Source organism: Ursus arctos, unplaced genomic scaffold (assembly GCF_023065955.2).
Source record: "Ursus arctos isolate Adak ecotype North America unplaced genomic scaffold, UrsArc2.0 scaffold_16, whole genome shotgun sequence".
NCBI classification, from domain to species: Eukaryota; Metazoa; Chordata; class Mammalia; order Carnivora; family Ursidae; genus Ursus; species Ursus arctos.
The window spans coordinates 46,111,592-46,132,750 of record NW_026622830.1 but is presented as its reverse complement, the minus strand read 5'-3'; the positions used below and the strand labels follow the sequence as shown (position 1 = coordinate 46,132,750).

At 48.3% G+C, this 21,159-nt stretch overlaps 1 protein-coding gene across 1 annotated transcript; it reads left to right on the top strand.

Annotated features, from left to right (window-relative positions):
- The first annotated feature begins 3,122 nt into the window (after positions 1-3,122).
- Positions 3,123-10,478, top strand: THBD (thrombomodulin). Its single transcript, XM_048222345.2, has one exon. It carries the CDS (start codon positions 6,625-6,627, stop codon positions 8,635-8,637), a length of 2,013 nt encoding a protein of 670 aa, XP_048078302.2. The 5' UTR covers positions 3,123-6,624; the 3' UTR covers positions 8,638-10,478.
- The last annotated feature ends 10,681 nt before the right edge of the window (positions 10,479-21,159 follow it).

Below are 21,159 nucleotides of genomic sequence, written 5' to 3'. Positions count from 1 at the left end.
GAGAGGAAGAAGCAGGCTCATAGCGGAGGAGCCTGATGTGGGGCTCGATCCTATAACGCCAGGATCACGCCCTGAGCCGAAGGCAGACGCTTAACCGTTGTGCCACCCAGGCAACCCCACAAACATTTTTAATATTGATAATATGCAATTTATCTGTTTTCTTTTGTTGCTTGTGCCTTTGGTGTCATAACTAAGAAATCATTGACTAATCTAAGGCCATGAAGATTCACACCTATGTTTTCTACAGACTTTTCTAGTTTTAGCTCTTACATTTAGATCTTGTTTTGACTTTGAGTTAATTTTTGTGTAGGAGGTGAAGTAGGAGTCTGACCCCATCTCATGTGGACATCCGGTTATACCATCACCATTTGTTGAAGAGAATATTCTTTCCCCCATTTAATTGCATTGGCATTTTTGGGAATTAACTGACCATAAACGTGAGGGTTCCTTTTGGACTCACCATTTTATGTCCATCCATTTCCCAGTACCATACTCTTCTGATTACTGTAGATTTGTAGCAAATTTTGAAATCAAGAAGTGTGAGTCCTCCTGTTTCGTTTCTCTTTTCCAAGATTGTTTGAGTTATTCAGAATCCCTTGAATTTCCGTGTGAATTTTAAGATCAGCATGAAACTCTCTGCAAAGAAATTGGCAGAGGTTTTGATAGGGATTGCACTGAATTATGATCAATTTTGGGAACGTTGATATTTGTCTTAACCATGTTAATTCTTCCGATCCATAAATATAGGATGGCTTTTCACTTATTTAGGTCTTAACATTTTTTTTTCAACATTGCTTTGTAGTTTCCAGAGTACAACTGACCCTTGAAACAATGCAGGTTTGAACTACATGGGTCCACCTATATGAGGATTGCGCGTGTGTGTGTGTGATAAATATAGCACAGGATTGTAAATGTACCTTCCTTATGATTATTTTAATAACTTTTTTCTCCAGCTTACTTTATTGTAAGAATACAGTATATAATACAAGTAGCATACAAAATACGTGTTAATGACTATTTACGTTATTGGTAAGGTTTATAGTTGAAACTAAGCTATTAGCAGTTAAGGTTTGGGGCAGTTAAAAACTATATGCAAATTTTTGACTGCCCGGGTCAGGGGGTAACACCCCAACCCTTTCATTGTGCAGGGGTCAACTGTATACATTTTGCACTTCTTTTGTTAAATTTACTCCTAAGTATTTTATTCTTTTTGATACTATTGTAAATAGAATTGCTTTCTTGACTTCATTTTCAGTTTGTCCATTGTTACTACTTGGGAATATAATTGATTTTTGTATATTGAGGTTGTATCCTGCAATTGCTAAACTCATTTATCAGTTCTTATAGTTTTAAAATATTTTCCTTAGGATTTTCCATGTTCAGACAAGATAATTTCATTAATGGATAGAGATAATTTTATTCCTTTTCTTTCTAATCTGGATGCCTTCCATTTCATTTCCATACTTAACTGTTCTGGAGAGAATTATCAGAACACTTGGGTAGCAGTGGCAAGAGGAGATATCCTTGTCTTACTTCTGATCTTGAGTGAAGGCTTTCAGTCTTTCATCAGTAAGTATGATATTAGCTATGGGTTTTTTGTAGATGCAACACATTACCTTTTACAAAATGATGAAGCAATAAAGGATTGTCGATTTTTACCTTGCTTCTGGAAGAAAGTCTGGGTGAGAGCCAACATTTAGTAGAATATTTGCTCTGCCATACTGACATAAAAAATAACATTTGTTTATCAGGCATTTATTTTCCACACTAAGATTCGTATATCGCTGCATAGCCACAGACACTTAGGTTTATGTCTGCATTTTAGTATTGTTATGGCTTATAATGTTTTTACCATTATAATTTCTTTCTTCCTAATATCTAAATGATTATAATTAAAATCAAGGTTAAAATAATATTGATGTATTTATTAGTCAAGTACAATAATGGTCATGTAAGTTTAACACTCCTCTTAATGTTTCCCTTACAGATTCTGACTGTGGTTTTGACAACCTGCCTCGAAAATAATTGTTGTGAAACAATATCCTTTGAATCTAAGAAGAGGACACTCACGTGCCTCCACCAATGGCTTCCTTGAGGTGACATTATCTGACTATCTGTGTAGACCAGCACCATCTAATAGAAATTTTGCTAACGATCAAATGTTCTCTCTTCGTACTGTCCAATCTGGTAGACACTAGACTATTGTGCACTTGGCATGTGACTAGTAGCTCGACACGTGACTAATGAGACTGAGGAAATGAATTTTTAACTTTAATTTTAATGAGTTTAAATAATCACAGATTAGTGCCTATCATATTGAACAGTGTATGCAGCTTCCAGCCCCTCATTCCCATGTGCTTCCATCCAAGGAGCCTGGAACTTCCTATGCCAACAAACTTAGTAGTCAATCATTTTTCTCTGCATTCCCCGTGTCCTTGGCACCTAGAATCGTGAGTTCTGATAGGCAGCTTTTCAGCAAGAGCTCGTGTTGGAACTAGAAAGCTCTTTTCAAGTCTTTTAAGAAAAAAAGCTGCCTCCCACACTTGAGAAAAGATCTTTGACGAAGGGGTAGCACATTTCGCTGGGGTTCCCTTCTGCATTTGGACTCCTCTTCATTTCTGTCTTCACAACATTCACCAGTAGTAACAACTGTATTTGTTGAATAGCTGCTATGTTACAAGAAAGGTTAACAGTCCCTGTGTGTAAATTTTCTAATTTCCACAACAACCCTATAAATCAAATATCATATCTCCAATTTGGGGGGAGAAAACCAGAGATTTAAGCAACTTAACCAAACTCTAGCAACTGGTAAATGGCCAAATTAGGGCTCTGATGTACTGCACATTCTAATTCTCTCATCCTAAAGTGAGCTGGAGAATCCTAGTTTCACCGCTGACTAGCTGTGTGGCCTTGGGAAGTCACTTATTCCCCCCTAACCTTCAGTTTCCACATCTGGAAAAAGAGGAATTAACAATGGATGCCTCCAGAGCATACAGGGAGTTAGCCTGAGGCTTTATGAGAGCCCTCCAGGTGTGCAGGGGGCCAGGCTTGCTTTCTGGGATATCTTCATTTCCTTCCCTATTCCTCCTGGCCCATGAACTTATTTTTGTCCTTGATTTTTTTTTCATGATTACGTATTGTTATTAATGGTAAAAATGCTCAGCTGAACTGAATTTCACCCAACAGTCATTTAGTGAGTCTCTGCTATGGTCAGGAACCATGCTGGGGGTTGAACACAATCAGTGGCTGAATTCAAATTCTAGAAACCCAAGTATATCCTTTTCTAGTTAAAATTTGTTGAGAGTTTACCATGGTTCAGCCATTCTAAATGCTTTACATGCATAACTCACACAATCCTCATAATAACACTTTGTAGCAGTGACTACTAAGATTCCTCATTACACGGCTGAGGAAACTGAGGCACAGAGAGGCTGAGCTACTTGCCAAATGTGACACAACTTATAAATGATGGAGCTGGGGGCTCAAATCCAGCCAAGTTGGCTGCAAAGCCCCCACTCCTAATGCCAAGGCTCTGAGGTCCCCCATCCTTGTGTTTGCAGGTTACCATGAGAAAGTCATTCTGGAGCCTGGGCACGAAGGAACACCTCCAAGAGGTGCTCAAACAACTCCTGAGCACTGCCTGTAAACAAAACATGTGGTAGGCTGGATGGGGATACAAAGATGTCTAAGAGTTATGCTCCACCCCCAGGAAACTAGATTGCAAGTCTAGGAAAGAGCATGATTAAAAAGTACACGATGACTCATAAAGCCGAGAAGGTGTGGTAAGTGCTAAATTGCTAATAGAAAGTCCTATGAACTTCACAAAGAGATCAGTTCTGGTTTGTTTACTTAGAAACACTGGTGAGGGGGCAGTGTGTCATCTGTGCCTTAAAGGAAAGGTCAGACTTCAGTAGATGGAGAAGAGGGAAAGATGAGAACTTTCCTGGTAGACAAAAAGACAGGAGCCATGGGATGGAGGTGAGACCCAGTGAGGCATTTCTCTGACAGTCAGAAGGGGCTCCTCTTGCTGGGACCTTCAACATCTGTAGGAACAAGTGAATTTGATAAAGGGTGGGTTGTAAAGAGGCGAAGACCATGGGCAGAACTGTGAGGACTGGCCACCCTCATGGGGCAAGAAGGGCAGAGGGGCCACCCCTGTGTCAGGTAGAGGAGAGGAGGAGGGCAGGTGTCTCAGAAGTTGTGGGAGGAGGAGACTTTAAATAGCCAGAGATCAAGAGTGCAAACAACATAGAGACATCGAGAAGAATAAAGACCAAAAATAAGTTTTTGGCTTCAGTATTTAGGACATGATGGGTGTTCTTCAAGGGAGATGTTCCAGTGAAACAGCCAAATGGGCCTGGGCTGGTGAGCCCTCAGTGAGGGTAGCAGGACCAGGGGCCAGCCATGGAGAGGGAGCTGCTAGTGTCGTCCCCATGGAGACAGAGGCAGTGACCAATCCCCCTAAACAGGAGGTCCAGAGAGGAAGGTAGTTTAAAACATGAAAAAAGCTTCACAGTCATGGCTCAAGGAAACCCAAATAGTATGCCCTGCTAAAGATGGCCATGGTGAATCATCTAGAACCCATTCAAGAAGTGAACTAGGCTGGTGTGTGGCAAGACTTGATTCCCAAATATCCCTCAACTCTTCTTTGAGAGCTGGTAGGCTTGAAAATTTTAGTCAAATTTGAGTAAAGTGTGTAACAGGTCCTGTCCCCTGTCTTGCCTCATGCATAGGGGCAATTGCTCTCACATTCTGAGATCTTTCAGGGGCAATCTGTGGGTTGGGAAAGGCCAAAGGGGTCCGCCTAGATGTGAAGGCCCCACCCCCAGGGCCGGCTGCACCCGAGGCAGCACTGCTCCAGCTCTGGCCTCCATGGGCCGGCTGTGCATGTGAGTCAAGCTTCGGGGCTTAGTGCAGGCAGCCAGCGGGATGGCAGACCAGCATCCGCCTGCTTCCACCAGCAGACAACCGCCTTTCCAAATCTGCTGGTCTTTCCTTCCTCTTCCCAGAGGTACAGAGGCACCCGTTCCCGGCGCTTCAGACCTCAATCTCCACTCTGCGCTCCCCCACCTAGCTTTCAGGAGGCTGCTTGCCCGAGCTCTCGCGCTCCAGGCTGGGATGGGACATCTGGGAGTGCAGGAAAGGACCACTGCACTTCATCCCTTTCACTCTCGGAGTGCCCACACCCCACCCCTTCGGTCACTATTGGTCAGTACAATCCGGAAGAGGGGTGGGTGGACAAGTGCTTATCTTTCACTTGTGAAGACGCTGTACCGCCCTGCTGTCTTACAAGGTGTGGGTTCTGCTGGCTAAAGAGGCAAGACACCCAGCTAAGCGGTGGAATCCGCGTGGGACTTCCCTGGAACGAAGTTTCTTGCCACAAGAGTTTCAAGGCCCCTGCGTTCCTCACACCCGTTACACTTTTCAGCCCAGATTTAGAGATCTCCAATTTCTGGGGCCTTGTTTAGAGTTCAACAGCGCCGCCCTCTGGTGTTTGGTTGTGAGTGACCGTAGCGGAGAGGTGGCACAGGATTTTTAAAAAAACGAAGTTTGTCCCTCCCTTATGTTTTGGACCCCCCCCCCACATTCTTGGTAAGTGAATAAGCGGAAAAGGTCGCGAAAGTGACAGATTCCCATATCCTCCTCGCAGCTCTCCGCACCCTGTCCGTCCGCAGGACCGCCCTTCTGCAACGCGAGTGGCATTTATATGCACCTTTAATATCTCTCTGATGTCTCAGCCAAATGCAAAAATCCTTAGAATCCAAGAATCCGAGCCAGATTCTTTTGGAGCCCACGAGGGCTCCCGTGCGCCCCGTGTAAGATGGACTGTTCCTCTGTGAAACTGGACAAAACAGACCAAACAGGCTAGCGCGCTCCCCAATACGCCCGCCCCAACAGGGCTCGGCAGGAATTCGCCTGCCGCTGCTTCTGAAGCGTGACAAGACCTTGGAGCCCTGACAGTGTCCTCGCGACTTTCCCACGCGACAAGATGACGTCTGGCCAGGCAGCTCACGCTCAGGGACCCGTGGGTCCTTGTGCACGGAGGGCGCCAGTGTTAGGACAGTTCTTCCCCCTTCCCCCATCCTTGCGCCAGCCACACCCTCTGTCCTCTGGGGCCAAGCGCACCCGGGTCTCTTGCTCTAGGCGCCCGGGGTCCAGTTCTCTCCTCTCTACTGCTTCTTTGAGGAAGTCCACGCCCTTGGCAGCCCCTCCCTAAATCTTCTTCTTGGTGGGCACCTCCCCCTAGAGCCCAGCAGATCCTGGGCACTACCTCCTCACCCCTCATTCAAAGCCCTCCTCTCTCGTCTCCACTTCCCAGAGTTCGGCAAGCCAGACTTCCCTTGAAATCGGTGGTAACAATACATTTATAAGAAAAAGAAAGACGACCAAGAGATTAGGAGGGTCTGCGGATTAAGCCCCTTTAACGACTGCGAGCCTGAGGGCCCTAGTGGCGGGGGCGGACACTTTGTCTTGCTGACAGAGGTGCTGTCTTCCCGCGGCGCCTGCGCCTGGCGGTCCCGCCTGGGGACCTCCCAGCGCCCTGGCCGAGTTTACTCATACCCGCGAGGTGATCCCAGGCGCGAGGGCGGGCACAAGGCGTCCGGAGAACCCAGTAATCCGAGAATGCAGCATCAGCCCTTCCCACCAGGCACTTCCTTCCTTTTCCCGAACGTCCAGGAGGGAGGGCCGCGCACTTATAAACCCGGGCCCGGGCCCGCCGGCATGTCAGAGGCTGCTTCGCCAGGGCTGCGCGCCGCGGCTGGACACGTCTGGGCTGGGACCAACGCAAACGGCTGTCGCCAGCGGCGCCCTGCGCCTCTCAGCCACCGCCGGGCTTGGGCCCCATCGCGGCGCTTGCGCTCTCCCGCGTGCCTGCACGCAGCGTGCCGGGACAGCATGCTCCGGGTCCTGCTTCTCGGCGTGCTGGCCCCCGCCGGTCTGGGGCTCCCCGCGCCCCCAGAACCTCAGCCACGCGGCAGCCAGTGCGTCGAGCACGACTGCTTCGAGCTCTTCCGGGGCCCCGCGACCTTCCTCGCAGCCAGCCAGGCCTGCGAGGGGTTGGGGGGCCACCTGATGACCGTGCGCTCCTCAGTGGCGGCTGATGTCATCTCCCTGCTACTGAGCGGCGACAGCGGCGACAGCCCGCGCCTCTGGATCGGCCTGCAGCTCCAGCCCGGCTGCAGCGACCTGGGGCAACTCGGGCCCTTGCGCGGCTTCCAGTGGGTTACTGGCGACAACCGCACCAGCTACAGCAGGTGGGCGCGCTTCCACGTCGACCGGGCGCCTCTCTGCGGTCCCCTGTGCGTCGCAGTCTCGGAAGCCGGGGCCCTAGCACCCGGTGAGCCGGCCTGGGAGGAGCAGCAGTGCACTGCAGAGGCCGATGGTTTCCTCTGCGAGTTCCACTTCGCAGCCTCCTGCAGGCCCCTGCTTGTGGACTCTGGCGCCCTGGCGGCCGGTGGTGTAACGATCACCTATAGCACCCCGTTCGGGGCCCGAGGCGCGGACTTCCAGGCGCTGCCGGTGGGTAGCTCCGCCACTGTAGCGCCCTTCCGAGTGGAGCTGGAGTGCGCGGCGCCGCCAGGAGAGGCCGAGGCGCGCTGGGGCCGGGATGCGCCTGGCGCCTGGGACTGCAGCGTGGAGAACGGCGGCTGCCAGCACACTTGCAACGGGAGCGCCGAGACTTCGCACTGCCTCTGCCCACCTGACGCCTACCTGCAGGCTGACGGGCGCTCTTGCGCCGCACTAGCGGATCACTTGTGCCACAAACTCTGCGAGCATTATTGCATTCCCAACAGTTACGTGCCCGGCTCCTACTCGTGCATGTGCGAGACGGGCTACCGGCTGGCTGCCGACCTGCACCGGTGTGAGGACGTGGACGACTGTATCCAGGTGCCCAATCCGTGTCCGCAGAAATGTGTTAATACGCGGGGCGCTTTTGAATGCCACTGCAACCCCGGCTTCGAGCTGGTGGACAACGAGTGCGTGGAGCCGGTGGACCCGTGCTTTGGGAGTAAGTGCGAGTACCAGTGCCAGCCCGTGGGCCAAACTGACTACCGCTGCATCTGCGCCGAGGGCTTCGCGCCCAGCCCTCACGACCCACACAGGTGCCAGATGTTCTGCAACCAGACTGCATGCCCAGCTGACTGCGACCCCAACAGCCCGACTTTCTGCCAGTGCCCCGAAGGCTACATCCTGGACGATGGCTTCATGTGCACGGACATCGACGAGTGCGAAAATGGAGACTGCCCCGAGGCCTGCCGCAACCTCCCAGGCACCTACGAGTGCATCTGCGGGCCTGACTCGCCTTTTGCTGGCCAGGTTGCCACTGACTGTGACCCCATCAAGGTGAACAGTGACGTTGATGGTGATGGCGACAGTGGCTCTGGGGAGCCCCCAGTCAGCCCGACTCCGGGCGCCACCTCCAGCCCCTCACCTGTAGGGCCCTTGCATTCGGGAGTGCTCATTGGCATCTCCATCGCCAGCCTGTCTCTGGTGGTGGCGCTTTTGGCGCTCCTGTGCCACCTGCGCAAGAAGCAAGGCGCCTCGAGGGCGGAGCTGGAGTACAAGTGTGGCGCCCCAACCAAGGAGGTGGTGCTGCAGCACATGCGAACTGAGCAGATACCTCAGAAACTCTGAGAGGCCTCCTCCCTGGGCCCTGCAGTTGGCTGGGCCTTACCCCATCTTGTCCCTCCCCCCTCCCCCAGCCTTACTCCCTGTCCACCTATTCCAAAGCACTTTAGCTGGCATCAGAACTGGAGAAGATCCTGGCTCCCTTCTTTTGCTGATTCCACACTTGGCTGGGGAGTTGGAGTTGGAAGGAGTATGCGCCCCAGCCACTTCCATGACATCATCAGACAACTAGGCAGAGACGGCAATTTATAGCGAAGACACAGAGTGTCCCTTGCCCTCACCAAGGGGCACAAGAGGGGTGAGCCTCCTTGGCTGGCAGCCTTTGAGTCAGAGATCCCGTGGACTAGTGAGTGTAATCAAAGTGTGGATAATGACCAAGATATTTATTTTTTAAGTATTTAGGATGGCTTTTTTTCCCCCTTTGCTTTTCCTTTTTCCCCCCTACCTGTATGTCTCTAGTACCCACTTTGTATCCTCCCTCCCTCTCTTCCTCACTCCCCCTTATCTGATATATTTATATATTTCCACTCTTCAGGTGACAGTTAAACCATCTTGGTGGTTTTCCCAGCACTCCCACATTGCTGAAGCCAAGCTCCAGTTTCCTTCTTTATTCCTCCCAATTTTCCCCTCGCTGGAACTCAGCCAACCTACCTGGAGTCTCCCTACCTGGCCCCCCTCCTTCTGTTCTTCTGTGTCTGCCTAGGTAAAACTCCTATGTGAAACAGAATCAAAAACACTACAGTCAAGGTTGGTTGGGAATTTATTTGCTCTTGAAGCAGGCTTGCTAGTTTATCCTGAAATTTCAGGCTTCCAGAATAATATCATTTTAACAAAAGTTAAGATGTGAGAGGCATTCACTGAACTAATGTTGCTGGAGGGTCGTAGAAATTCAACCCAAGGAGTTTTTTCATTTTTATTTTTTAAACAATGAGCCTGGGTTTTAATGTTGTCATTTTCATTTGAACTGAAAGATCTTTATTGTTGTTAAGCTTCTTTATGCCAGTTTCTTTTTCCCATTATTATAATTATTGTTGTTGTTATTACTGGTTATTTTTTGATAATGTTGAAAATGTTCTCATGATTGCTCTAGATTGAGACAGGAATGAAGTTCCTCCCAGGAGACAGTTTAAGAAAGTTCTGAGCTGCACAATTCATGCCAGTTACCATTTCGAATCTTACTCTTGTAATATGTGCTCCAAAATAAAACCAGTTCTGCTGGGTTTGGGGGGACTTGGGAACTTGGGGATGAAACCTGGAGGATGCCCAATTAGGGCCTCACCTTGATCAGGCCCTTGGGAATTTCTCCCACTTCAGAGGGGCCTTCAGAGGGGTCACTTAGAACATGGTCCCTGGACAAGAAGTGGGAGCTGCCCCTGGCAGCTGGTTAGAAATGCAGAAACTCTGGCTGCACAAGAACCTATTTTTTAATAAGATCTGCAGGGGTCTGCCCAGTGTAGCTTGAGAAGAACTCTTTCAGACAGCTTCCAAGTTTCTGGAATACATTAAATATGCATCAGTAATAAGCAGCAGGCCAAGTCCGGGCCTATATTCTCAAGAAACTGAGGAATTTTCAATTTATAGCTTTGCTTTCTGATAGAAAAGACTAGGTACACACCTTTAGACATTGTACACAGGGTTGTTGGTTCAACTAAGCTAGGAATAAATCATGTTTCACTGTATGGGAAAATGTATCATACAAGTGTATCTTTTGTAAAACAAAGGTTTTCCTCTATTTTGTAAACTCAGCACATTTGTACATAGTTATTTATTTATTGGAGATAAACTAGAACACAGGCAAAACTCTTGCTTATGACATCACATGTACAAAATAAACAAATAACAGAGTGCCCTTGGGTTTTGTGTCTGTTCACCTACCCTTCCCTAAGCCCCTCATTTTATGTCATTAAACAGGCCTCACAAACAATGAAATGCCGGGAGAGACCTTGAAAGGCTGCTCCACATCCCATTGCTAGCTCCATCCGCTCATGACACCATCTCTGATTTTCAAAGATCTTTCCAGAGGAGATTGTTTTCTCTGTAGAAGGACTCATGTTATGTCTGTGTGCACAAATATTTCTGTTTCCTTCTGTAACCATAACAACTTCATACATAGGACTTGTGTCTATGTGTTTTGAAACACATTATAGGATTATTTGTTGGGATGAGTTAAAGAAAGAGTTCTTCTTGGGGGCATTCCTAGAATCCCAGCTGTGTGTCCTTCCTGTGAGTGGTTTGGCATTATCTGCCCTCCGAGATATCCAAACACAACAGTCACGAGGGGTCTCAGTCTGTGGCTCAAATTCAAACAATCATTTCCACAAACCAAGGTCTCATGCAGTATTAAATCATGCTTATTTCTGTTGGAGATTAGAAATACTGTCTGTAAGACACACATTTCCTGGGCCCCTTTTCGTCGGAGGATGGCACTGGCTAAATTTTATATACAGTGCTCTGAAAATTTTCATAAAGCAAAAGTTGGAAGACAATTGAGTTTGATCAAATATTCAAACCTTTTTTTACATCTGGATAATGCTGAATTTCTCAGCTTGAATCTGCATAGTTACTGTTGCGAAGATGCAGTTGGAGATTTCCACATCCACCCTGGATGAAGCTGACAGCTTTGGGGTGTGTGGGGGTGTGGCTACTATGCAGAGCTCCCTCCCAGGATCACAAGTTGAGCAATGTTGCCTTTAGGAGGTTGGCAGACTAGCAGAAAACCAAAGTCAGTAGTAGGTACATGCGAAGGAAAAACTTGTTGTGTGTAGGCAAAGCAGGTACACATGATTGTGCTGGGGGTCTAGAGGACTTCATTTTTCAAAAGGGTCTGCTTCCAGGTAGCTAGCAAATTGACTAGGGCTCATTGCTTTAGGGTATCTTCATCCAAAGGAGGGGGATTTTCTTAATAATATAAGAAGACCAAAACACACTTTTAAGACTCAGAGTCAAAAACCCTTACTGTGTCATCTTGGACCCCAGGGCCCTGGTGGGGTGAGGCCCCAGCCCCTCCCCATCCTCCTCATTCCATGTCCTGTAAGAGAGTAGCATCCCTGCTTATAGGCCTCCTCTGAACTTGAGACTCTCAAAACAACTGGGAAACCACAGCCCTACTCTGAGAAAGATGTCAGGATCACATAAACAAATCAGTCAGCTATAAGAACCATCACCCAGCATTTAGAATCAGAGTAAACCTTATGAAACAGGGGCTGTGGATCAATTTGTACAGTCTCACTTTCTATTCACATTATTGGATATCCAGGTCTGAGGGAGAATTCCAAATCTTGGCAAGTGGTACGTGTTTGCTGGTGACATTCCGCAGCTTGCGGACCTGGGGAAGAAGATCAAGGTCATACTTGTGGATAAGTCAGAATTTGATTTTAGGAGTTAAATGGCATCTGTCCCCGCCTCAGATCTAACCCCTTTCGTTGGACTAGTTCGGCAAATATTTATTGAGCGCATATTATGTGCCTGGTTTGGTGATAGGCATGGTAATAATCCCCTACCTTGAGAAGCTTACGTGTGGGAGACAAATATAAAACAAATAATTGCCTTCAAACCATATTTAACTTAGAAACAGCAGTAGGAACTGGGGAGGAGAAGCTCAGCACAACAGGGCAGTGGGATTTAGGTTGCTGGAGTAAAGGTGTCTTTGATGAGCTGACCCTGAACACTAGACATGAAGGAGCAACAAGTGTTAGTCAAATGCAGAGTGGAGAAGAAAGTAGTCTGGGAGAAGGAACAGCACGTGCAAAGGCCCTGTGCAGGGAAGAGTCTTGGCAGAGGGCATGAAGCATGATGAACAAGGGGGAGGGTGGCCAAGATGGAGCTGGAGAGGTAGAATGGAGAGGTAAGAGTGGAAGGGAGAGGAGACTCCAAGTCATGTTAACAAGGGTGAATTCTATCCCAGAAGCAAGCATGCCACTCAAAGAGTTTTAACAAGAGCACACTGGTATTCAATTTCTATACTAAAATTGTTTGGGAAGATAACAGCCACTTCTAAGCTTATATACATCTCCCCATAGGCAGACACCTGGACAGTTCCCCTTGTAAACATCCAGCAGGGCTAACAAGGGGCATGGATGTCCTATACCCCTGGATTTGAATCCCAGCCTGACACCAGGTAGTCACATAACCATGGGTACCATGCAGCCCCTGTAAGGATGTAAAGTGGGGTGCTAGCAAGTGCCACACCACAGGGTTTCCATGAGCATTAGATGAGGTGAGTTAGCATAGGTTCGGGCACACAGTAGGTGCCCAATAAATGTTAGCATGTGTGCCAATAAATAAGTGAATGCATAGATGGATAAAAACAAATGATTATGTTGAGATCTCAATTGTCTCAAAAACAAACTCAAGGTGTGCAGAAAGTAGAAAGTATTCTTTCCAGGCAAAGTCCAGTCACTTGGAAGAGATGCTATCCACCCTTGAGGAAGTGTCATGGTGGGATCTAGGGAATCCTTAAGGAGAGAGATGTTTGCATAGGGTGAGAAGCAGCCCCTCGGGAGCTGTAAGATTCTGCTTCCAAGTTCTCTTCTCCCTACTCACAAAGCCCATCAAAGTGTAAGGATGCAGAGATCCCCTCCATTATGCTCCCTGGGAGGCCACAGAGAGGGAGAGAATATAACCCAAAGTGCCCTGTTTGCTTTCTCAGGACCCAAAAGAGAAAGAGAAAATTAGCTCAAGCCCAGGCAGCCCCTGGGGCTGTGGGAAAGGTAGCACTACCCACACCCTTACCCTCAACTGCCCCATGGAGCCCTCAAGTGTAGCAACACCAAAGAGGAACCTGCAAGAGAGAAAGGAATCATCAGTTGAAAATGATTAGTAGCCCCAGCTGTCCAGGCTCTTGATGGGAGACTTTAGGCAAATCTCTAAACTTTTTCAACCATCTGTCTCACCGGGGCAGTGCGAGGGGGCTAGTGGGTCCCCAGGGAATCACAGACTCTGCTGTGACTGAGTTTCCTGGCCCTGCGACACGTGGGAGACCCCCCACTCAGAAGCAGGGCCAGCTGCCACCTGCGTCTGAGGAAAGGTGGCATCATCCCCTGAAGTGCAGGGACTCGGGGAACTCTCCATCAGAAAAATACACATAGGTTTGCTCATCTTTCTCTTTCTCTGCGGCGAGAAAGAAGAACCTAAGCTCCTCAGGATCTAAGTGGTGTTTGACCACTGATTAGGGGCCAAAATAATTAAAATCTGTCAGTCTGGAAAGTTCTGGCAGTTAGGACCACAAGCGCCAGGAAGACCAGGTAGGCCCAGATGGTGGGTAGTACATTTTACTTGAGCTCTTTTTTAAGGAAAAAAATCACAATATAATTAACATACATTAAAATTCTCCCTTTTTGATGACCAAATCTGTAAGTCCTAAAGAATACACACATTCTTGGAACCAGCACCATAATCAACATACAGGACATTTTGTCACACCAGGAAGGTCGCTCAGGCCACTCCCCTTCACTGCCACTGGAGTTGTGGGCACACACCAGATGAGGCTTCTTTCCTCTAGGATGCCTGCTAACCCTCCCCCCACCCCTTCAGGGTCTCTGCACACCAAGGACCCTATATTTTCATGCTTGAATCACAAAGATGAACTTTTCTAAGCTTTGACCAGACTGCCCAACTCTCTTAACCTTCAGCAAACAGGTTTCAGTGAAACCTGGCTCCTGGATCTCCCAGCACCTTGCTCACTGGCCCCGTGTTTTGGACTCACGCTGCCAAAATTCCTGGCAGCCCACCAGGAGTGTGCAAAGAAACAAAAAGCAAGATGACGAATCCCATGCCACAATTTTGGGGGTGGAGCTTGAGGGTGCATTAAGGAAGGAAGGAAGGTGACTGCAAAGGGAAATGGTGGTGCTGCTTCCTCACACTCCTTGGGCCAAACTCCTGCTCTGTCACACTCCTTCCTAAGGCGCCTTGGGCTGCCATTCCCGTTGTGAACAGGGCCAGGTGACAGAGCATCCCCAAGTTCTAACCTAAGGGGCTTCTGTTGGTCTCGTGTTAAATGGGGGTTAATTATTATTTCGTGTCTATAGGGAAAACTGAGGTTACAAAGGACATATAAAAACACATTTTCATCATGGTCAAGACTCCATGGGGGGTACCCGAGTTCATGTGAAAACACATTCCCTGACCTTTTCAGGCGTTTCTTCATAAAATAATATGGGCAACGCCCGGCTCTTCCTTTGGTTTTCAGAACATGTGCAGGGGGCTCAGCACTATCTCTTTTTGTTTTGAGTGAGTCCTTCTCCCTTTTTTTCTTTTGGTCAGCAGGTTCAGATGTAGGCAAACAACTGATTTCCTCTCACAAGAGAAATGAAATATTTTTTTTAACATCAGATTCTAACAGAATCAAAATCTTTCTCAGCTTGTTTTGAAAATGTGGTTACAAAAGACAAAAGAACCCCAGGGATGCGTTAGTTCAAAGTCACACCCACTGGAGACAGGGGAGCGAGTCGCACAAGGGTTTCAGGATCCAGTGAAAAACACCAAGATTCCAAGCTGGGGTCCATGATGATGTCATGCCCCCGGGGGCCACAGGGCAAGCCTTTTTCTGACTTTCTGCCTGAAATAAATCTTTTTTTTTAATGGGACATATCATGACTGATATTATCCTGAGATGAGCCTTCTTCTTTTCTACATATTGAACATATGGCAACTTCTCTCTCTTGTCTTTCTGGAATCTTCCTTCTGGCTTCACACTGAGGCTGGCTCCAACTGCTTATTCATGGGTTGTTGGACTCCCAGGCAGACCTTCCTTCAGCCACCCAGCCAGGAAGAGGGGCTTTGCCACAATATTCTGAATCTTCCCCTCTTCCTTCTGCCTCTCGCCTCAACTCCTTTTAATTCCTTGAGAATTAAAGTCTCCCACAGACTCTGGAGACCTTGAGCCTTGTACACCGTCACCCCTGTCCTGGGGGCACACATTGTTAAATTTGTCTTGAAATGGTGATTGAGACAAGAAGTGCCACTTTTCCTCGCCAGAATGTGATTCCTGTCTTTCTTCAAACATTTTCGCCCTTCTCCCAAAAGTGGGATTTCAGAAATCCATCCGAGGAGATGGGAAAGTCTGAGAAGGACACAGGGGAAGTCCCGGCTTCTGTTTCAGTTTTCTGAACGTGCAGAGCACGGAACAGGGAACACGGGGCTACCCGGCAGCAAGCTGCCCGCAGGCCTGAGATAAATGCGAATGATGTGTCTGCTGGTTCTTGAGGTATATCCACTCTGCAAAGCTTTGGAGGGAGTCCGAACCCCTGGCTTGGAGGGGAAGCCGTGCTCTCTCTCCAGAGCTCAGAGTAAAAGCCTATGAGGTCATTGAGAAGTTGGCACTTTGTGCAGGGACATACTCAAGCCCCTGGTTTGTGGGTGAGAGATTTCTAGAGACCAAGGTGCTTCTTTTCAGATCCGGGAGGTCGAAAGGGCAGCATTTCCTGAATAAATAGGCTGAGGGATCCCTGTCTGGGTAAAGGAGCTCAGGAAACGGTACGAGTGGGTGGCTTCCCTCAATTTAGGGAGCACATTACCCCCAGTTCTGGTCCCTTCATGTCCTCTCATGCTATTGGTAGCCCTTCCCCTCAGGGCACAGATCATGGTCACCACGAGGGAAGTGCGCGGTGACAAAAACCATCCCCATCTTGACTGGGGTTCAGTTAAACTGTATCTGAGTGTGTTTGTCAAAATTCATAGCACTGAGCACCTGGAAGGAGTGAATTTTGCCATATGTAAATTATACTTCAATAAAAATAGATTAAAAAGAAATCACAGCCTCCTCAGAGTGGCTAAAGAAATCCTGTTTTTAAAAACAGCAACAACAGGGGCGCCTGGGTGGCACAGCGGTTAAGCGTCTGCCTTCGGCTCAGGGCGTGATCCCGGCGTGATGGGATCGAGCCCCACATCAGGCTCTTCTGCTATGAGCCTGCTTCTTCCTCTCCCACTCCCCCTGCTTGTGTTCCCTCTCTCGCTGGCTGTCTCTATCTCTGTCAAATAAGTAAATAAAATCTTTAAAAAAAAACAACAAAAAAACCCCCCAAAAACATGCCAATTTCCTGTACCAACCTTGTTGTCTTCTTCTTTGCCAGTTGGTCACCGTCTGAATACTGAGCCACCCTCTGGGCCAGTCCGCCACACACTCAGGTGTAGGTAGTCTTATTCCAGCCTTTCTCCAGGGGCCATGGAGCTTTCCTGCAGTCACACTGGGCTGATGCTCTGTCCCTGGTCTATGTCCACAAGTCTGTTCTCCCCAGGCCGCCACACATCCGCACTGTGCCAGTGCTGACCTGGGGCAGCCTGTCTAGACCCTGGTGCCACACCCTCATGTGGCATCAGTGAGTGTCCACGGTGTCTTTCCATAATCGAAGGCCATAGTTTTTATTTTAACCAACTTGGTACTTCCATTCTGGGTGACACAGTTAATAATCTTGGATTATTTTTTATTTTTTAATTTTTTTTAGTTTTCCCCCATTTTCAAAAGTGCCCCTCCTGGGCAGACACTAAGCTAATCCATTCATATTATTTGGAACTCTTTCTGTTGAAAAAAGTTGATGAACGTTGAAACGGAAAGAACATGTTCCTCCTGCCAACCTCCTGCTGAAAAATGGAGGCACAAGTGCCCTGAGTTTACAAGGACTCAAGAGCCCTTTGCCAGGCAGACAAATTACCCTCTCATTAGAGCTTGCCACTGCTGTGCCATGGCAGTGTCCCAAATCCTTAAGGGGACTTATGAGGCACTGTTGGTCTGTCTCCTAACGCCTCTTGCTGACTGGGCATCATTTGCCCTCTGTTCCAGTCCCCTTGGGCATCTTCAGTGCCTACCACCATGGGTCCTTTGCACATGCTGTCCCCCTGCTTTGAGCCCTTTGTACCTTCTACCCTACCCCCTTCTCCTGGCTGATTCTTACTCATCCTTCGAAGGAGGTCATCTCCAGCAACCTTCCTGGGGAAACCTGCCCTAACGACCATGTTAGGTTCTTCAAGTACATCATCTCATAGAAACCAGAGTCCATTCTTGGGTTCTTCCAATTTCGGCTTAAAATTGTACTCTCATTTCTGTGGTTCTTTGATTAATGCTGATCTTTTACCACCTAACCTCCAAGCTTCTTGATGACAGAGGTGCTGTCTGTGGAGACTCCCCATGGTGCCTCGAATCTTCCAGAAGCAGCACTCTGCATGCACCCCGACCTGAACATACCTCCACAGAACAGAGCTTCGGGGTGTGGTGCTGACTGATGGTGTGCAACAGAGGACAGAGCCTTAAGTTCCGACATTTGTGCTTAAGGAATCTGAGGCTTTTCCGTCACCTACTTAGGGTAAAGGGTGGTGAGAGACGGGAATCTTTCACGACTGACAGCCTGCCAGAGAAAAGCTAAATTTACAGGGGTTTGCCCACTTACTGCTCAGGCTTGCATGTCCAGTTTCCGAGTCGCATGGCTGAACATTTGGGTTTTTTTCTCCTTTGATATCAGCCTTTGGCATGTAAGGAGTGCTAGGTATGATGTTTGTAATGAAAGTAAAGCCAAGAATTTGAAGATTAAAATGAAAATAGTATGCATCTTTGTTCAGTGACATAGTGCTGACAGATTGGGCAAGAATTCTGAGGAGTGATCACCTGTCACGTTCAAATACCATCTTCTGACCATCTGGAAAAAAAAAAAAAAACACCTGGCTTGTCACTGAGCAGCAGGTTAAAGACAACTTTAAAAGGCAAGGCAAATACACTGACTGAGAGGGTGCCTAAAGGCTGTTTCTACCTAGGTAAAAAATGTTTTCATTCATTTTGAAGCCAAAAGCTGTTCTGGTCAGCAGAGCAGGACTCAGGTCAAAGCGCGTCTGTATGGCCCACCCACCAGGCAGGTGAAACATGTGAGTGCTCTCAGGACCGCAGCTGCCTCCTTCTCCGACTTCATTTCCTTGCAGCCTTGTTGCTCAGGAACTGGGAAGGTTTTGGGCAACCCGCTGTTAGGGAGGCCTCAGGGTTGATGCTAACTAAGGCCGGCAGCACTGTTGATGCTGTTGCCAGTGCAGAGTTAACAGCCCCCGAAAAGCAAGAAGGCTCTGCAGCTGAGGAAGACACTCGTCAGCAGCACACTCTCCACCCCCAGCCCCGCCCTGTCCACGGCATGATTTATGACTCCCAGGTCAGGGGCAGTGTTCACGCTCATTTTTAACAAGGGATAGAGAGAGTACTCTCAGCATAAAAGAATGCTGTCTTTCACCCTCCCACTGCTTCAGTTAGCGTGCCTCTCCAGTGCTTTTGAGAAGGCGGTTTACAGCTGACAGGAACTCCAAACCCACACCCTGCTTTTGTGCATATTTCATGTGAGAAACTGAGGCTCAGAGAAATGACAGCACTGCTCTCTGGTCCGGCTGCCGGAGGGCCCCTGCCTCTCAGGCACTTCTCCTTTCATCGCCTAAGGCTGCCTCTGCTTCAACCATCACCAAGTTTACAACATTGCATTTTTAAATACTCAGCCCAACAAGAGTGTTGCCAAGACTCCTGGGTAGTGCCCCATCTTCCTCATCAGAGAGTTTGCCCAGTGTGAATCACCATTGGAGATTGAAGAGAAGGACCCCAGCTCTATTTCAGATCATTGCCAGGGCCAAAAACCCCTTGCCACATTGTTCTCAGCCTGGGGGTCAACACCTTTACCGAGTGAGCACCCTGCTGCACACTGCCCAGCTCTGGGGAACAAAGAAATACTTCCGTTTTAAGGAGTGCCAAGAAATTACAGTTACACGAGGCCAGTGGACACCGGCACTGACTTACTCCAAATGCCCAAAGCAACTCTAGTGGGTACAACGGGTTTGGGATGGTCCATGTCCATGTGTTTACGTGCATGTGCAAGTGCACGGGTGTGCATGCATTTATGTGAGTTCCAGGGGTTTTGTGCCTTACTTTGGAGCTTCCAATGCACTGCCATGTCTCCAGGATGTAGGACAGACTGGCTACACATTTCCTCTGCCAGACAGATGGAGACCACCCCAATGCACAGACCCTAAAGACCGACATCTCTACCTCGCCCACCCAGCCCTATGAGACATATTTGGATCGACACTGATTTTCGCCTACACATCGTGCTGCTGGCTGGCCATCTAGAAGAGCAAGGATCCGATGGTTATATGCCCAAAGACAGTTCAGGCAAGGCTGTTTTTGTTTTTGTTTGGTTTTGTTTTCATTCAGTAGGGAAGAAGCTGGAATCTATAGCCACATGGAAAAGAACATAAGGTTAGACCTCTGTCACAGTGTGCTGGTACCAGAAGAACTCTTAATTTTATCAGCAAAACTCTGAGGACCCTGGGGTTCAGCTGCTTGCCTGCATCATACAATATTTATATCTAGGACCAGAAGTCAGCTCTCCTGCTTGTTTCCCATACACCAAGTATCTGCTTATATCAAGTAAAACTCTGATCTTGGCCCTAACACTTCAGGGAATAGCCTTGTTCTGCTTCTTCCTTGATCTCAGAGAGGAGTCCCTGCCCATGGTGGAAGCACAGCATCCCCCTGGACCTTTCCCTGCCCTCCTGGCCCTGCCTCAATCTTCTTTAGCCTCCTAGAAGCTCTCCTGTGCCCATCTTGGGATGCCTGCTGGCTGCCTGAAAAGGCTCAAGTCAGGCAAGGTCTGCTAGCCTGGCAAGTCCAGTGCATTTTCTCTCGAAGCCCTCCTGCTAGGTAGTTGCCAGCTCTGGGGGGCTGACCCTCCGAAGAGCAAAGGGGCTCTCCCTTCATCTCTCCTCCCCTCCCTCCCTGCCTATGTTCCTCTCTCCATCTGGATGGGATCAGCCAAACCCAGAAGGGTCTTCTGCTGTGCTAAGCCAGGTGGAGTCTCCCCCACATAGCTGTTCACACATGTTTAATAGCATGTTTTCACCCAGAGCCCAACATAAGCATTGCAAGCACTTCTTCATAGAAAACAGGATTAAAGCTCCTTGTAAGCTGACTTTTTCCTTTGGGAAAAGCTAATTTATCCTTGGGTTAACATCAGGCAAAAAGTTAGAGTCATTTACCGTGTTCAGCCTACATATGTTTATTATCTACATCTGGCTGATGTTTTACTGAATTGTGTTTTTTATTTTTTTAATAGTTGGTGATAGAGCTGCCTCCTCTATCCAAAATCTGGGCTGATTTCCATCTGCGTTCTCTAGTCTCCTTTCTCATCCCCCTGGCTCCCCTCCCACTCACCATGTGGTATAAACTGCCGATGTAATGAGGTCTCATGCTCCCATGCCAAAGGGTCGAGGCAAAAAATCACATCATAGGAGCTAGACAAGATTTATTCTTTCTGCTTTTTTATTACCGACCTGGTTTTGTGCCTCATAACAAATCCCACATTACAACTTGCCAACCTTTTTCTACTCACAGGAAGCCTGCTGTCAGCCCAAGACAATCGGAGTGACACTTCTGACTGTAAGCAGGCACTGGGCCTGGGGAGTGACCAAGCTGGTGCCCCAGACTGTCGTGCATAAATTTCAGTTAGAGAGAGCCCAGGAACGGAAGCAAAGGGAGTGTGCTTGGAGGCATCTTCCTTCCTCCCTTCTCGTATC